Source organism: Patagioenas fasciata, chromosome 2 (genome assembly GCF_037038585.1).
Source record: "Patagioenas fasciata isolate bPatFas1 chromosome 2, bPatFas1.hap1, whole genome shotgun sequence".
NCBI lineage: Eukaryota > Metazoa > Chordata > Aves > Columbiformes > Columbidae > Patagioenas > Patagioenas fasciata.
This window is the reverse complement of record NC_092521.1, coordinates 50,047,297-50,064,925: the sequence shown is the minus strand read 5'-3', so window position 1 is coordinate 50,064,925 and position 17,629 is coordinate 50,047,297. Positions and strand designations below refer to the sequence as shown.

General features: G+C 39.9%; 1 protein-coding gene across 11 annotated transcripts in view; it reads right to left on the bottom strand.

Moving 5' to 3' along the window:
* Positions 1 to 17,629, bottom strand: part of OSBPL1A (oxysterol binding protein like 1A) — a 75,855-nt gene that overhangs the window by 16,742 nt on the left and 41,484 nt on the right. For 8 of the 11 annotated variants that reach the window (XM_065830662.2, XM_065830661.2, XM_071804184.1 and 5 more), the window contains 2 exons: positions 10,937 to 11,099; positions 3,818 to 3,974 (listed from right to left, as the gene is read on the bottom strand). In XM_065830662.2, coding sequence (XP_065686734.1) covers positions 3,818 to 3,974; positions 10,937 to 11,099 — 320 coding nt within the window. Of the gene's footprint in view, positions 1 to 3,817; positions 3,975 to 4,308; positions 4,399 to 4,426; positions 4,508 to 10,936; positions 11,100 to 17,629 lie in introns of those variants that run through there. The other 3 variants (XM_065830665.2, XM_065830667.2, XM_071804187.1) reach the window with 3 other exon arrangements.

The window sequence follows — 17,629 nt, the reverse complement described above, 5'->3', positions numbered from 1 at the left end:
TCTGTTTTCTGAAAGAACGAAAGCAAAAAAATGCTCCTTAAAATACAAAAAACCTATCCAAGCAAAAACCCAGTCATATGCCTGAACTCCTCACAGTAGCAAACTATTAATATGTTTTGCTAGCAAGTACCTAACAGCCTCACACTGACTTGTTTTACTCAGCTCCCATGCAGGGGATGAGTGAGTGATTTATTTTAACTGACAAACATGATATCACTCACTCCCTATTCTGATTTTCCATGGATACAAAAATATTTTGTTAAACAGATTGTCTTGAATAATATTAAGTATAAAATACTCCTGTACATGTTTTGATGCAAATGCCCAGAAGAGGACAGTGTGCATCAAGTACTCAGTCTTATCTCCATTTGCAGTTTTTACTTATTTTTTCCTTTTATTCTTTGATGAAGGCAGCCAGCAGAGCAGGTATTTGTGGTTAAGTAAGCCCTTCTGCATGTAAAATACATGTTTCTACTTTGCTGAAGTACACACAGGGATTGCTTTCTTTACATATTAAAACTTACACTTTCACTGAAGTTAACCTGTCCTTCCATTCACTTGTTTAATTACTTGAAAGTTGGCATTCAGTTTCAGCCATTCATCCATATTTCTTACATATATCAGAAAAAACTAATACAGCAGTTGGTTCTTTTTTCATGTAACACCCACATACCGAAGAAACAAAGCAGTTTTAAGCCACCAGGGAAGATCCCAGGTACAAGTGAGGACATGTGGAAAAATGACAGGCAGCCAAGACACAGGGCCTACTAACCTTGACACACTCCCTGTGATTAAGGGGAAGGTTTGTAAATGCAAAAATTTCCTTCCAGATGTCAATTTTAGAAACAACTCAGGAAGTTAATTTAGCTTTAAGTGACAAAAACATCTGTTGGAATTTCTGTGCAGTAGAACAGATAAGATGTGCCTAATATTCACTTAAAACCACGTGTTCAAAGCACTGTCTATAGTAGATCAGCTACTGCAAGAATTGTGAGGGAAGTTTAGCTTGGTCTTCATGTAAACCTGATCAAATAACATCCTGGCTTCCAAAAAGCCAAACATAAGGATGGTTGCATTCTGAAAGACCTGCAATGTGGGGACCAAAGGGAAAGCTAACTACAAAATCTCAGCAACAAGAGGGAAACAGCTGTGATAAATGGATATTACATGTTGGCAGGTAGTACAGAACATTTTTGTGCAAGGGCTGGGGGGCAGAGAGAGGACAAGGGTTGTTTGTTCCCTTTTTTTTTTTTTTTAAGTTTGGCTCAGATTAGAAGTTTCCCCTCTTATAAAGAAGTTATTTGAATGCTTCCAGAGTTAACATACTATACTCCTATCTCTCAAATCTTCGAAAAAGTTTCCAAAAATTAAGTCCATGCCCAAATCAACCTAAACTACAAGAAGTCACATCACTCACATTCCTTAGAACACTCTCTAAACAGTCAGTAGGATGCAAAGTACATTTAAAAAAAATCAGAACAAGACAGCATATTATAGGTACACTGGCTTAATCTACCGATACATGCATATCTTAACACGTAATTCCTTGGAACCAATGGATTTATTCCTACATCTCCAAAACAAAACGACACACCTCCCATCAAAAATCAACCTCCACCTCCCTGTACAAAATCCTCAGTACTCAAATAAGAGAAGCAGATTAGAATTCAGGTTTTCTAGATAAAAACACAACCACCTCACTTTGCACAGCATCAAGCAGTCCAGGTTTGTGCTCCAAAAAGTACACAGATGGCATCGGAGACAATGCGTATTTGGCCACATGCCCTTTAAGGAGCCCCTAAACTGGAACAAACTGGAGCCGGTAGCTCCAGAACTGCAGTCAGACATGGCAAACACATCCAGCACCAGGCCAAATATCACTGCTACTGAGAGTTACACCACTCACATCCCCTGAGAGGGTTCTCATGGAGGTGAAATTTAAACTGGCTGAGCTCTGGGGAGAAACAGTTTGCATCAACATATTCGTGGACAAATCCCAATGTGTCACCAAGGTGCCAGGTAAAAATGCTTGACATTACAGCTCAACCTGAACATGCTCTATAGCCATTTAGTCACATAAAAATAACCATACATTCTTATCTATATGCAAAACAGGTGTTTCCGTTTTTCTTTAGCAGTAAATTATCCAGCCAATTTACGCACGGATTTTATTCCAACATCCTATACTCTCTTTACTACTGAAAGACATGCAACTCAGAAATAACTTATGCAGAGACCGTCATTTATTACTCTTCATTCTCCCTTATAAAATGCTCATCCAGACACCTGCTCTCTACAGTTCTGACAACATAGTGCAGCATTACAGAAACTTGCCAAGTTATTTATCTTTTATAGTAAACAGAAGATCAACTCATGCTAAAGCTCTTCAAGACAATGCATGTCAACATTGAATCATTTTGGTTGGAAGGGATCCTCAGGATCATCAAATCCAACCATAACTTAACTCTAGCACTAAACCATATCCCCAAGAACCTCGTCTAAACACCTTTCAAACACCTCCAGGGATGGTGACTCCACCACAGCCCTGGGCAGCCTGTTCCAATGCCTGACAACCCTTTATGGGAAGAATTTTTTCCTAATATCCCATCTGAACCTTCCCTGGCACAACCTGAGGCCATTTCTTCTCATCCTATCACTTGCTACTTGAGAGAAGAGACCAACTCACTCCATGCATCATCATTTTCATGTTGATCACAAATTGCCCCCTCTCCCCTCACTGTTTCCCAGGCAATTAATGCAATTCAGATGTCTACCTTCACCTAGTGCTTGCTCCCCACCCCTGAACTTCCTGCTCTAATTAGGAACAGCACTTAGCCAAGGCCATAAATACCGGCCCTGCTAACACCACAAGAGCACAGAGCAACACATTTAGTCAGCTGCTTTATGTTCCCTCCCCAAACCACTCCATTACTCCACCCAAGCCCTCACTTGCCCAGTCTTTGCCTACTATGGGTGGGACGTACATACAGAGCCTGAACTTTGAAACACCAGGTCTTTGTCATTACCACATACTTCACTGCAATTTAACTGTTGAAGATACCAAGTAATCAAAGCAGGTCTGGTTTGCTTCTGTGAAATTACATATGAATTTCCTGTTTCTACAGAAATCCGGTGTCCCGATCATCATCCTGCACATTCAAAATGCTTCCAAAGCAGCCTTTTTCAAAACACACTGAAGTCTGGCTTGATCTGTAGCACAAACATTGTATTGCTCCTTCACTGAAACTTGAGAATAGTAGTGTCTATTACATGTCATTAACTCCAGACCTATTGTCCTCCTTTATGGGCAAGGAAACAAACCAAAATGGATCATTTGACAACATAAAATAAGCACATAAAACATAGATGAGACTTTTAGAATAAGACTCCCTTTGTTCACATTTCAGTTTCTGATGCAAGGCTAGCAATATTTTTCATTCATTCCTGATACCAATAGAAGGATCAAATGACTGGAAATTAAAGAGGCAATAGGAGGCACAGGTCATTAAAGATACATGAAAGAATTAAAATCCACATAGATTTCAATAAGATCTACTGAAAAACAAGTGTGTCCATTTTTACCTAGCACATTATATTTTATTTTTACTTATTCAGATTTGATCACCAAAGAGCAAGATGCAAAAGACCACACTAGCTTCGGAAAAAATTTTTTTATAAAATCCTAGCACAACCAACTTCTCCTCAGTTACCCCAAGAAAGCTTTAGAAGTTTTCATGGTTAGCTTTTCAGAGATTCCTGTGGTCTTTTGCTACCATTAATGCATATTATAATACCTTAAGAACAGGCAACATCCTACCTGTGTTTCTTGATTCCATTAGACAGCAACTCCCCACTGCCGCAAACCTTTTCTTCAGACATACTTGAAGTTATTGTATCTTTTGAATCCATGTTGTCCTCTAATGAGAACGCTGCTGTTGTTTCAAACCCACTTAATGACTTTTCAGACTCTGAATCTGCAAAAGAGCAGGTGCATGTTAATGAATCTACAGCCTGTGCTAGACTTCAGTCCCCAACAGATCTTCCCTCTTTGTACAAAACTGAAACCTAAGTAGGCTGCTGTGTCCTGATGACAGCATCCATTTGGTAAGTAAGTCATACGGACACAAACCGCTGCAGCTCTCTATCTAGATACAGAATAAAGAGACTCTGAGGTAAACACAGTTAAACATCCTCCACGCAGGCTAAAAATCCTCCAAGCAGAGACAAAATCTGGCATTTTTATTAAACTGAAGCTGCTATAACCTGCTTAGGACAAGTGTCAGTATCATGTAAATGCCAGTATCTTACCTAACTAAACACCAGTTACCTCGACAGTCAAGTACTGACTCCTCCTACGTAAGATTTCAGTTCGGTCTAAATTCGTAGACATTTGGTGCTGCTCAGCAACCTTCACTTTCCAACTTACCAAACCCAGTAAGAACGGAAGAAGGTATTGTATGCAGTGGATTACATTAGCCACGCAAGTCCCAGCAAAGTCTAAATGATAACCTCACCAATCAATAACACAAACTTTGTACTCTGGAAGGCAGGTTAATAGTACAATCCACATCACGCCCACGACTAAAAGCAACATCACCTTATTTCCAACCAGTGTTTTGGTCAGGTAGTGCTTGATAAGCTCTGGAGAAGAAACAGTCTTGCTCCAAATCACAAAATAAAACTTTTCAGGCAACAGGCTATATTTTTGTTTCACTTTTTCTTTTAAACTAGACAAGATTGCCAAAAGATCATCCAATTGTGAGTTCCAAGAAGCAAGGGAACAGCTCAAGAGAAAAGACGCACCGATTTCTATCCCATTTGGGAAATACTCTTACAGAAACCAGGTTCAACACAGAATGCTAAACAGCTTAACACAAGCCTCACTGCTTCTGAAAAAAGCAAACCCAAACTGTAGTAGACACCATTCTTGCCATGTACTACTTTAAGCATATGCTTCTGCTCTTGGCTGCAAATACCCAGAGAAATTATTGCCAATAGCTTCTCTAGAACATTTAAATTAAATGTTGCTTTGGTGAATGGGACAGTGACAAGAGGACCTTCTACTGCATCCAGATTACAGAAAGGTCAAGAAGAGGACACAATCCTGATGAATGGATGGGCTATGCCACAATGTCTCCATCCTCTCTAGAAAGACTGGGATCTGGGAGCATAAAAAAGATCTTTGCTTCCATTAAAAAACATCCATTTCTATCCTCATCAAGACAGTACTGAAATTAAGGCAGTTGCTAGGAATGAAAAGAACTGCCAGCTGGTGCTGAGGATATGTTAAAGAAAGTGGACTGGCACTCCAGAGAATCTTCTGACAAGTTTCCCCAAATTTGTCAGTCTAGTTCTGTGCCAAATTATGATGTAACATATCAAAGCATTAGTTTGGTGGGTACTGTATATAACAAGTAGGATAAGGAGAAGCATTTTTCCTTGTGGACAAGTCTGTTACATAAAATACAGATTTCTCCAGAGATCATACGCCCAGGTAGTCAGGAAACACTGCTGGGTATCCAAATATCACAGAGAAAGAGACACTCCAGCAGAGTAACACAACTTGGGCCTCAGCATCCTGATTGCATGATGAACTATAAACCCACTCAAGGTAAGTATTTCACCTCTCTAATTAAAAGAGCTGCTCAACTATGCCAACAACTATGCCATGACAAGAAAAGCTTGAAGAAACCCTGTAACAAAGTAAAGAGTCTGCTGCCTGTAAGGCTGTTTTCTCCTGTACCATCTGGGACTGTCTCATTTTCAGCAAGAGTCGCAACACACAGTTCCCTCAATCTGAGTTTCAGCAACAGACCTGGGACTCCTGAGGTGGAAAGGGAAGGATAAATAAGCTTCACTGGAACAGCTGACCACACTCTGATATGGATTTTTAAATACTACACATCATCACTTCCACTAATGCTGGCCTTATAGTGCCAAGAGACAATTATGCTGGACTGAACTCCTCACCTGCAAACCTCTCCAGAAGCTGTAGACACCGACCAGCCAGCCTTCTCCAGTGGACATGCCTTAATAAAACACAAGCATGCTATACAATAAAGAACAGTGGAAGAATGAAGCCAGACACTGCTATAAGAAATTGCTCTCTGGGGATATCTCTCCCATTTTTCTGGGAAATGGCTCTAGTTGAGAGAGTGTGTCTACAACAGCTCCTGCCAAAAGATACCAACCTCCAATCCCTAAACCTCAGCTACCTCCTTTGACCCAACAAGCTTAATAAGCCTTAGGAGTTTGTGTCAGAGTGAACAAGCTCAGTATTCTATCATGAGCACAGATCAACAGGCAACTCAAAATGAGCTTTTCCCAGATGCACTTGCAGCTAACTCTTTTCTGAATTAAGATTTGCATACTCCCCCATCACTGCAAAAAAAAGATTTATATTCACAAGTTGCTACAGAGCAGCTGTCAAACAGATGACTAGGAGAAAACGAAGATTTTTTTTTTTTTTTTCTATTCAACTTAAGGAGGTGTGGGCTGAGAAGGGGGGAGAGGAATGAGTCCCTGCTCAGAAGCCAAAAATTTTTAAGTGATCTTTGAGACAAGATCAGGCTGACTAGGAAGCATTCCAGCTCATGAAACCTGAAGTGTCATGGTAACAGTAGAAACACCAGCTACATTTTGCAGGAGTGGGAGAACAAGGGGAAAGAGCAGAAGCAATGACAAACTTAACTCAAGGGAAGTTCATTCCCTATTGCTACAACTTACCAGGTAAGTCTTCAGTTCTAGATAGAATTTGGCCAATGTATTTGATTAGTAAATAACACCTGAGAAGTGTAGTGTTTGACCACTAGCAAGGTTGGATTTGAATTCTGACAAGGTGTTTCCCATTCCTCTCTTGAGATACTTGAATTTATTCTATTAACTATATTCAGGGCAAGAAGTCCACAGCCAGCAGTGTTCTCGTAGACACTGTGGAGCATTTTTGGTACTTGTTAACAAAAAAAAAGCTCCACTTGTCAAACTACCCTCAACAGGGAAAGAAAGGGCAGCAAGTTTCTATGCTTTTTGTAAAATTTTTACTTCGAAGTGAGCTGATAACTGGAGACAAATTGAGAAGTGAGCAAAAGTAACAGAACTAGTCTACTACTAGTCACACCATTTAGGAGCATTATTTATAAACAGAACACCCATTAGTGGTATATAACAGTTGAAACTGTACTATGACAGGCTAGCTTTCGCTTAATCTAAACATTCCTGTACCTAAATAACTGCATCTAAAGTAAGATCATGTCTACGTAAAACCATAAATACTTCTCTCAGCACACACAAAAGCTGTGTTTGCAGAAAGCCTGCACCTCTCAGGTAAAACCGGTTAAAGAGAAAAATCAGGATAATTCTAAGCATTTCCTAAATTGTTTGTGCAACTTGTATGTAATCAGGGAATCTTATCTGCAAGGCAAAACCCAAGTATGTTCACCTTTTAATTCCTGACCTGCTTAGCCATTTCTTGGCATTGTGGATGGAGTCTGCATTTGTAGCCCATTTTCATATGCTTCCTGAGGTCTGTATACTTAATCAAAGCTAATAACTTCTCCAGCTCTCCAGGAGATGCCATTGGTCTTATTAAATTTTGCTACTTATTTAGTGCTTCTTCCCTTCCCCAGCGCTGCTCCCCCTGCTTTAAACACAGAAGAGTCTGACACATGTTAAGCATTCAATCCTGAAACCGAGAGCTCCAGCACACTCTGTGCTATTGAGTTTAATCACACATTACCACCACTCCCATGATGAAAGCATCAGTGCACCGGGAAGCACTGTTAACTGACCCACTGCCATCCGAGTTCAGATTAGTAACACCCTTAACTCTGGATATCATGCTTTGGCAGCACAAAGTGAACTCCCATTTCCTGTAGGTTCTTCCTTCCATGTTGTGTCCACTGCTCTCCCATGACAGGGATTTAGGACTTAACACAACAGTAAGAATGCATTGATAACAGCATATTACTTAAAGGTGAGACTTCAGCAAATAAACTACTGCTTCAGTAAGCAATTTTACCACATTATAAGCACTTTTCTTACCCCAGTTTTGGAAAAGAGGATATTTCTGTAATAGTGCCCACAATTTCTACAAACAGACCTACACAACAGACTGACCAGTGACCAATTTAGCCTGTGCCAACATCAGCAGGTAGCAGGGCTCAGCTGGAGCAGATCTGCCAGCTGAACAGATGGTGCCGAGGACTTGACACTTGAACTAGATACATTTCTGGCGGTGTTCGCCTCAGATCAGCTCTACTCTCCTACCATGGATGAAGTGTCCAATAGCAACCAGACTCTCCCTTCTGATTCAGCTTCATTCAGGAGTCTGGTTCATGCAATCAGATTACTCTACAATGTGAATCAGAGCATGGTAAGTGGGGACAAGCAGCTGCTGTGAACATATCCTTTCTAATACACCTCTTGTTCTAAAATCATAGTCTTGCATTGCTCTGAACTGCCACAGCTAGCGAAACTTTTGTTGGGAGTAAACAACCAGAAGTGTCAAACACGCAGACCACATTCTTTTAAAAACCAAACCAAAATGCAGTACTAGCTTCTCTCAACCTGCCAACTGGAAGCCAAAGATTCTTCAGCTCGAAGTGCGGGCCTAGTTATGCATTACTCTCACGTCTAAACTCACTCCTACGGTGGACATTTAAAAATTCAAAGAACTGTAACTAGAAAAAGATGGTATCCTAACAGAAAAACTGCTCTCAAAATAGTGGTGTTTTTCCACTGACAGGCATTATAACTTGTGACACCACCCTGTTAAAAATACATCAGTGTTTGCTCAATCTCCTATACAGCCTAGTAAGATAATTCATGAATGTCTATTTATCAAAAATCAAGTAACTTACTAAAATATTATGAGATTGTAAATCAGGTTTAGCAAAAGCTTTGATGACAAAGTCCTAGTAGTTTTGATTTCTGGAGGTATAAATTTTTAGCTCCTGACAACTGGGCCTAGTCACTACTCTGTGTTACAAAAATATTTATCGTATCTCCTGTCTCATTAGCCCAAGAAAGATGACCCACATTCCCAGACTCTGAGCCAGTGTCATATATCCCTGACTCCTCCGCTCTCACTATATTCTTGTCATATAAAGACAAGGAGCCTTCTATAGTTGAGACTCCACAGACATTGCAGAAACAAGAGTGTTAGAAAGTTATTATCAGGATGTCAGTGAATAGCAATTTCCTCCCTGCCCACTCCCACTCCCCTCCCCACCCCCCAGAAAAAACCCCACCAAACACACCAAAACAGAAAAACAAAACAAAACTGCTTCCTTTTGTGCTTATGGTGAAAGCTGTAACATGCATCCAGAAAAATATCACATTTCCCCTTCTCTAGCCCTCAAAAATTCAGAGTGCCCTTCCGCTAAACACATGCCTTCAGAGACAGAGAGGACCCTAACCACTGCAAAGCAAAGACTGAACAAAGAAGAGAATCTAACACAAGTTTGATGAACTTGACAGATGGCCAAGGAAGTGAGTCTGTCCTGGAAAATTATTTAAATTGCAATCAAGATGAATTATGTCAAGTAACTTCTCTCAAAGGAGAGAGAATTGACATATATGTTACATACATAAACACATGCACAGATATATATGCTCGACAAGTTTCACAGTTATACAAATCCACTCAGTGTGATTTGTTTGCAGCTTCAAGCAACAAAAATACCACCTCTCCCCAGTATACACAAGGCTTTGGACACATTCCTTCAAGATTCAGAGACCAAGCCAGCTGTGAGATGTATAGACTAACAGCTCTTTAAAGCTGAGTATTCTCTCACATACACAAAGCAAGTTTGGCTGGAGAGACAACATTCCAGCAGCACCAGATAAACAACTAGTGTCTGTCTGTGGCCTTTCAGTAGAATTGTTTTTTTGGTTCTGGTTGAAGAACCTGTTTCTAGTGTTCCTCAATCCTCCTTGAAAGCTTGCTAAATTTGTTACTGTGGCAACCAGCAAAGCCTGCTGTCAATGTGCTCTGTTGCTGTACTAGTGCTACACTTGAGCAGAGACTCCACTTCGCCTGTTTTCATCGCCTGCTCAAATTGTGCACTGCAGGACACCTATCGAGGAGTCTGGGAACACCACTCATCTGTCAGAAGCAACAGACAGCTCAGTCTGCAGAAAAAGTCACCCCGCACTTGCTCATGAAGTATGCCATCACAAGCAAATTTTCTGCTACAGTTAGGCTATGTTCACCTTCAAGCTTCTCCAGATCCTTCATAGTTGTAGATAGCTGTGTGCTGAGGGATCACTCAGAGCTGTTCTTGAGCTCTGCTATGTACAGCCTCTCTATACAAATGCATATTGTAATCACCTTATACAGTTCAGAGTTTTCAAAAAAAAAAACACACACCAAAAAAACCCCCACTACTATTTGCGTGTTTTGCACATGAAAATAGGAAAGATAGTAAACTGAAGAGCAGGTAGGGAAGGAAAAGGCATTTTGGAAATGCACACAGAAGTTTGATTCATCCTTTTCTTCCACTTGTGACACTTAACGTATACAAAATAGAAACAGAAAAAGCCTTTATCAACTTTATTATCCCTCAAAACTAGGGATTTTTATGGACTGATCTTAATAGAAAAAATGTACAACACCATGAAGAAAGCAAGTCAGAAGGCTACCAGATATAGTTACATCTCCTAAAATAGGAGCCTTAAGTTTTGCTATTTAAAAATGGCGTAACAACCCAAGCAATCAGACCTTGCATGAGTGCCCTTGTAACTCTGTCATGCTAAAGGGAAACAACACAATTCTACAGCTGAACTGGGGCAAATTGAGAGGCCTGTTCGTGAAGCATTCTCCTAGAACTAGTTCCACATTAGAAAGGCAGAGATTTCACTTGAAGTGAGACTGTGCCCACCCCCCTCATCCCTCAACGCATTCACCACATGCACATTCTCAACATCATTAACTTACCTGAAACAGCATCATAGAACTGCTCTTCACTGATGATGCTGAGAGGCGGGGATCCCTTAACCAGCGACTGCTCTAGTTCATGGTGCTCAGTAGCGAGCGTCTCTAATGCTTCTGACAAGATCTTGTTTTTCTCCTGCTCATGCTCCAGTTTCAAATTCCTCACCTATAAGTAGATACATGTATGAATAAAATCTCACCTCTCCAAAGAATGTGTAGCTGGAAGCTATTCAGAAAATAGACTCAAATAAATAACTGGCAAACAGCTGGAACTGAAACCACATAGATGAATGAGAATATTACAGTATTTTTGTGATGACAATAAGGTTGTTACTTGGCATTTTCAATGGCTGAGAAATCTGACAAAGATCTGACCATATAAATCACAATTCCGTAAATGAGTTCAAGACATAACTATACCTTAAAACTGAGGGGAAATACAACTCTATTTAAATGACCTTAACTATAGAGTTGGTGATTGGTTTCTATATGTACCAAGCCCTTTGTACTAGTCTGCTCTAATTTGGGCCAAGTAGCATCAACTAAATTGAATTACAGAGTGAATGCCAGCTAGAAATAACTGCAACTGAACTATGAGGTGAAAACATTTAGCCCCAGGGATTATAGGAGGTTTAAAAAAAATAGATTCCTCTACTAACTGACTTAACGTCAATACAAACAGCCCTCCCTTCCCACTCCCAAAACACTTCATAGAGGAGTCAGAAGCTCAGTCACCAGATGGTGGAGGTTTTTTTTAAGCCCACACATGCAAACAGCTCCAGAGAAAATTATAATATCCATGTCTTGAGTCCAGGACTAGTAATGGGAGAGCACCATGTCCTTCCTATTTCCTCTTTTTCTGTTTTTTTTTTTTTTTTTTGCTGGTGCTTTCCCACCTCCTGTTTCTGCTGGAGAGGGAAAAACGTTGCAGCTGCAGGCTCAAGAATGGCCTCTTCTCCCAGCCCAGCAAGTCTTCAGTGTGCTACTTCTCCTTCAGTCCCCAAACCATTGACTTTTCCTTTCTCTTCCTCTCTCCCTTCTAGTCCCTTTCTAAAAACATCCCCAACCCCTGCCTTTTCCTCTAGTTTACTCTCAAAGGTCAGTTTACAAAGCTAATTCCCCCTCCACTAAGAACATGCAAGGACATGACAATTAATCCCTTGGAACAGTTACAGGGACAACTTTCCTAAGCAACTTATACATATACCAACATTACCTTTGGAATCTAATTTTAGAACTGTTTGGGTGTCCTATCTGATCACACTTTACATTAAGGCTTTACTGTGGAGGCTTCAGCCCCCTCAGTTGTAACAACCACTCAAATAATGGATTCAGAGTTGGGTACAAATAGAGGGTGCAAATACAGAGGCTAGAAAGGAGATCTTAAAGCAGATCTGCCACTTTAGAGAAGAGTTTCTATGTTGGCAGTAACATATTCTCTGAAGAAAGATTTATGGAAGAAATTTTTACCCCCTCAATTGTGCCAAAAACTAAATCAGCTGGTTTGGCTGCCAGGATGTAAGTCTAAAGGGGCAATCCAATTATATTATAATTAAAAGAGTATAAAATTGGGTTGCTAATTGAAAGCAATAAAACCAGTAAGTCACTTACTGTCTAATAGTTTTACCCCGAAGAAAACGAAGAAAATCTGGACTAGTTACCGTCGCTCACATTTAAAGTTCACTCTGACAGTACCAAGGAAGCCAATTACTGCAATGTTCCATACAAATCAGACATGCCACTGCAAAAGATCTGTTATTAAGCAGTTTCTGCAGGAGTTACATTTTGCAGGCTATCAAACAGTTAACTGCCCGTTGCAAGAAACAGCATCAGTATTTCACTCTCCCAAGAGAGGGAGGGTAGAAGACTGAAAATAAAACTGTACTTTTCATTCTTATTAAACAGCAAAGTGAAACCAGTTATTAAAATGGTATTTGCATTTTTTTTTTTTTGCAGTATTGACTTAGATGTCTTTATACTCTCAATGTTTTGTTTTGATAAATGATTTGAGCGATTTAAATCTTCACCTAAAACTCAAGTTTCAATGTTATTTAACAGGAAATTGAAGGAAAAAAATCAAAATTTATCTAAAGAAAACCATACTAACCTTTTTTTGGCATCCCCTAAAAGCACGGTACTGTGACTAAAAAATAACAACAGATATAGGCTTAAGATACACCCTCCCCACAAAGCCTTTTATTGACTTTAAGGTTCCTCTGCACTATCATAATGTAGAGCTATTCAGAATTGCAGAAGGTGTACTGGAAACAAACTCCCTTTTGGAAAGTAAACAGCCAGCTTTACAGTAAGGTTCACTTCTGTGTGCTTCCAGGTTTCCTAGCTGCCCATCACTAGCACAGCAATTAAACACTACTAGTATGCAAGGAAAAACAAAACAAAAAAACCAAACTGGTTTAGAACACTCTTCATCTCCAGTCCCCAAGTACTGAATTAAGTCCAATATTAAGCTTCTGCCAACAGTAGTGAGTTTGTGGGATGGACACACGTCCAGAGCCAGAGGTGGTTCTAGTAGCCTCTACAGTCAAGTATCCAGTGAAGGGTGAGAGTTTACACCAGCAACTCTTTTCAGGTAGTGGTCTGGAAATACTGTCTGTAAGTACCCTGTGTCCTTGAGTGCCAAAACAGTTCTACCATGTCAATGTGAGAACTAAGAAACTAAGCTAGTTCTATTTCCTTTATTTGACTGATTTCACTTGTAGAAAAGCAATGCTTGCAGAGATAGAGCTAGTACAACTCCTTCACATACTCTACTTAAAAACACCGGTATCACTGGAGAAATAACCTTATTTGAAACAAGCATACTATTTATTTTTACTTTTTAAACACAAAACAGCTTTAAGCAATACCACCATTTTGTCGCCTTGTCTTTTATTATTGACAAGAAATCTCCTGAAACCTTCTTGCAGTAATTTGGCTGTAAAGGCAGGCTGGTTCTGTTTGCTTGTTCTTGTTTTCCAGAACCACATACTCCATTCTTCCAAGCTTCACAAGAAATATATGGGCAGATTCGCACTACTTCCGAAGCACAAATTTACTGAACAGTATAACTGACCAACTGAGTGATAGGTTTTCAGAAAATGTAAGTAGATTGCTGTTATGTATAATTCTGCCATACTCTATTTTTCATTCACAAGATTTGGCCAATGATAAAGGTCTGAGGTTAATTATTCCACCATGCTAGCTAGTCCACCACCATTTTTTGAGATAAGACTTCAACTAAATCCATTTTCCTAAAGTTTTTTCTTCCCCATCCTCTCTTTCTTCAGTGTCACAATGCAAAAACTGCAAGATTACAGAAGAAACATCCAGACTAGTTTTAGAAATCCTTATTAATAGAAATTTTTAGGATATATGTATAAAGCAAGAAAGAGCATGAAATGACAAAGAATCACTTTCAGAAGCATACACATTTCAGACTATTAAACTGGATGCAGACAGACCAATATTTTTCAGTGGAATATGATCTGATTTTGTGAAGTTGCATAGCTGAGTACCACACTATTTTACACAGTGACACAAATATATAGATAGATATATGGTAGTAAAATATCACACCAAAATGATGCAGGTATCGCTGTACACACAGCTCTGGAAATCCAGTCTGAGCATACCCAGGAAAATATCAGAAGAGTCATTTTATTGACAGCCTGCATAAAACACAGCTTGTGATACAGCCGCAGCTTCTGTACCTTTAGTATTGGTGCCTGAGCTGAGAAAGAGACAGATGGCAATTCACATCATACTGGGTTCAGCTCCTCACCCTCCAGCCATGGCACAGCTGTCACCTTTTTGACCCCTGCTGCTGGTCCCTGCAATTCCAGTTCTAAGCTCTCCACAGAGCTTCACAGGGACAGCAGCACAGAGCAGTGAGTCCAGCTTGAGGCCAGCTAAGCTCCCAATGTTCAGCTGGTCAGGCTCCCTACCTTACCCTTGTCAGGAGATATTCTTCACAAGAGCAATTACAACTATCAATAAAGTTGGGCTTGTGCTTGCACTGTTAAACAATGACAGTTAAGATCAGTCTTGCTCTCATCTCTAAAAAGAAAATACTATTCTAGTGAAATTTCAAATTCATAAATGCTGATGTAAACTATGTAGGCTTTGTCTCACAGAAGTAAACAATCACTCAATCATTAACCTTACAGCTATAGCCTGGTACACTGACACAGAACCACCAAGACTTCAGTATCTAGGTCAGTGCAACAATTTATTAAAAAAAATTCCTCCAGCTGAAGTGGTTTAATATCCAAGTTCTGGTAACTGGTTTTATGTCTGGTTTAACTGAATGGGAATCTGCTTCCAACAGCTTCCCATAAACATCTGAGTCCTCAAGGCTGTAAGCACTCAATCGTGAGTTTAAAGAGAGTTATTTTAGCAGTCATACCTCTACTTTATTTTTTAAAAGGAAAGTAACAGGCTATTTGTAGACACTCTTACTGTCTTTCCCTGCTACTAGAAGTCCTGCTAAGTACAAGAGTATGGTTTAAAAGTTAACTCCTTCAGTGTGTATTCCTAGCAGAAAGTTCACATGCCTATTCCAAAATACCAAGAAGCTTATCTGTGTGTAACAAACACCAGTCCCATTCCTTTCTGTACCCTCAGTTGCCATGAAGCAGGTAGGACACTAGTAACATGCACCAAACCACCTTTTTTTTTCTTTTCTTTTTTAAAGCCTGAAGTCTTGAACTACATTGATGCAGTCTGTAACCAAGGCCCCCCTCTGTCCATCCTGAAGACATGTCAGCACAATACACAAAACACTTCCTTTGTTTAGTGCTGGATGCTTTTAATTTAAATTAAGGCCCAACAACAGTGGCACTTTTGTGGGGTAGGAAAGGGTCACACCACTATATGCCCAGCAAATAAATTATCTCAGCAACACATGCTATTGGAGCTGCAAGTAAATCTTAAAAACAGAAAGGAAGAAAGGCACAGAACAGACACCTCAACAATATGTACAGCTACCTATCTTTAGTATTAAAATTGTAAATTAAAAGACAGCATACCTTAGCTCTAGGTTCTCCTAGACCGAGAGAAAAGAGACTTCGTAACAGTGTGATTTCACCGAATTTTACTTTCAAAAGCACTCAACTTTAGTATTAGGAATAAGAACACCCAAAACATGCAGACTTTTGGTTTGTGTAGGAAGGAAGGACCACCTCTTTCACATAGCGACCACCAGGGGATCTGAAGCCAGACTGCCAGAGCCTCAGAGCGCTGTGTACCAGTTGTGCTGTGCAGTGAGCTGAGCACAGGGGAGCAGCCTGTGACATGGCCCCACCAGGGGCTCCAACTATTCAGAAGTGGGGTTTTGGTTTTCAAAATAAATGGCTTTGTCCAACTGCCACAGAAACACCATCTTACCAAAAAAAAAAAAAAAAAAATCACTGCTTACAGGATGTTTGCCGTGAAGCATAGACCCAAGATGCAAGTTTTTCAGCAGAAAGCTAAAGACTAGTCCAACACCAGCTGGAAATTAGAAAAACACTGCTACAATAGAACTGATGTTTTTTTGTGGACATTTCCTGACATTAAGAAATATAATCCTCCTTTCCATAATGAAGTAAATAGCAGTTAAGCCTGCCATTTGCTTCACACTACATCTATTTATATGAAACTGTTAGTTTCTGGGGTCAGCGACTCCAACAGGACACACTCTCCTGAAAGACAGGACCTACAAAGCTCTGCATTGCAACACATTACACTACGGAAAACTACTCACAGGAAGCACTAAGAATCCAAAGTGAGGATTCTTTCTCTTCTTCTGTGATCTTCATAGCAAATGAAAACCACTACCAAAAACATGAGGCTAACAGTGCAAATCACCACCTCAATGCAGTTTGATACGTATACTGTTTGTCTATTCTAACAGAGAAGCTCACATACTTGCAATTTTGCTGATAGTACAATGCATCCCCTATTGCTAGCGCCTCCACACATAAGCCAGTTCTTTGTGGTGACCAGTTTAAACCAGTGCTGAGTAAATCTGTTGTTATTTTACATGTAATGTAGAATGAGAACTACACAGTTTGGAGAAGAGTCAAGTCTTCCTCCATGTCCTGAACAAAAACTGCCTTTTCATTTCATCATGGAAGAAATGTAAAGACTATTAATATCTTCCCTGAGGCATATCTGTTTAGAAATAAAACAGTTCTATATATTTGGTTAGCTAACTTTGAAGCATGCTACTGCAGCACTAATTCTACAGGACACACTTCTAAGAAAAACTGCTTTTAGATCTTTCCGCTACCTGGAGTAGGACTAGGTTGTTGATTAAGCTGCCACAGAAGTCAAAACTGAAACCAGTTGCTTTCACAAGGAGTTCTCTTAGTTTTAACTACATTTGATCTTCAATAAAGGAAGTTTTCCAGAAAAAAAAAAAAAAGGCTTGATTTTTACCTCTACTCATGGGACTCAACTCCCACTAAGCATGCATTAGTATATGTATTATCCTGCTTTTCTTCTAACCTCACCCCCCAAAAAAAAAACAACACAGGGACAGTTTTAGTTTCAGTACGTTACTTTGCTAGCACACTTCAGGTATTTGAAGTACTAGAGAAAGGAACAAGCGTGTTATGACTACTTGTAAGACACATCAAACTGCAAGCGTGACAGCTCACATTTAAGCAAAAACAAAGTGTTCCCAAACAGATGCAATCCCTTTCATGAACACAT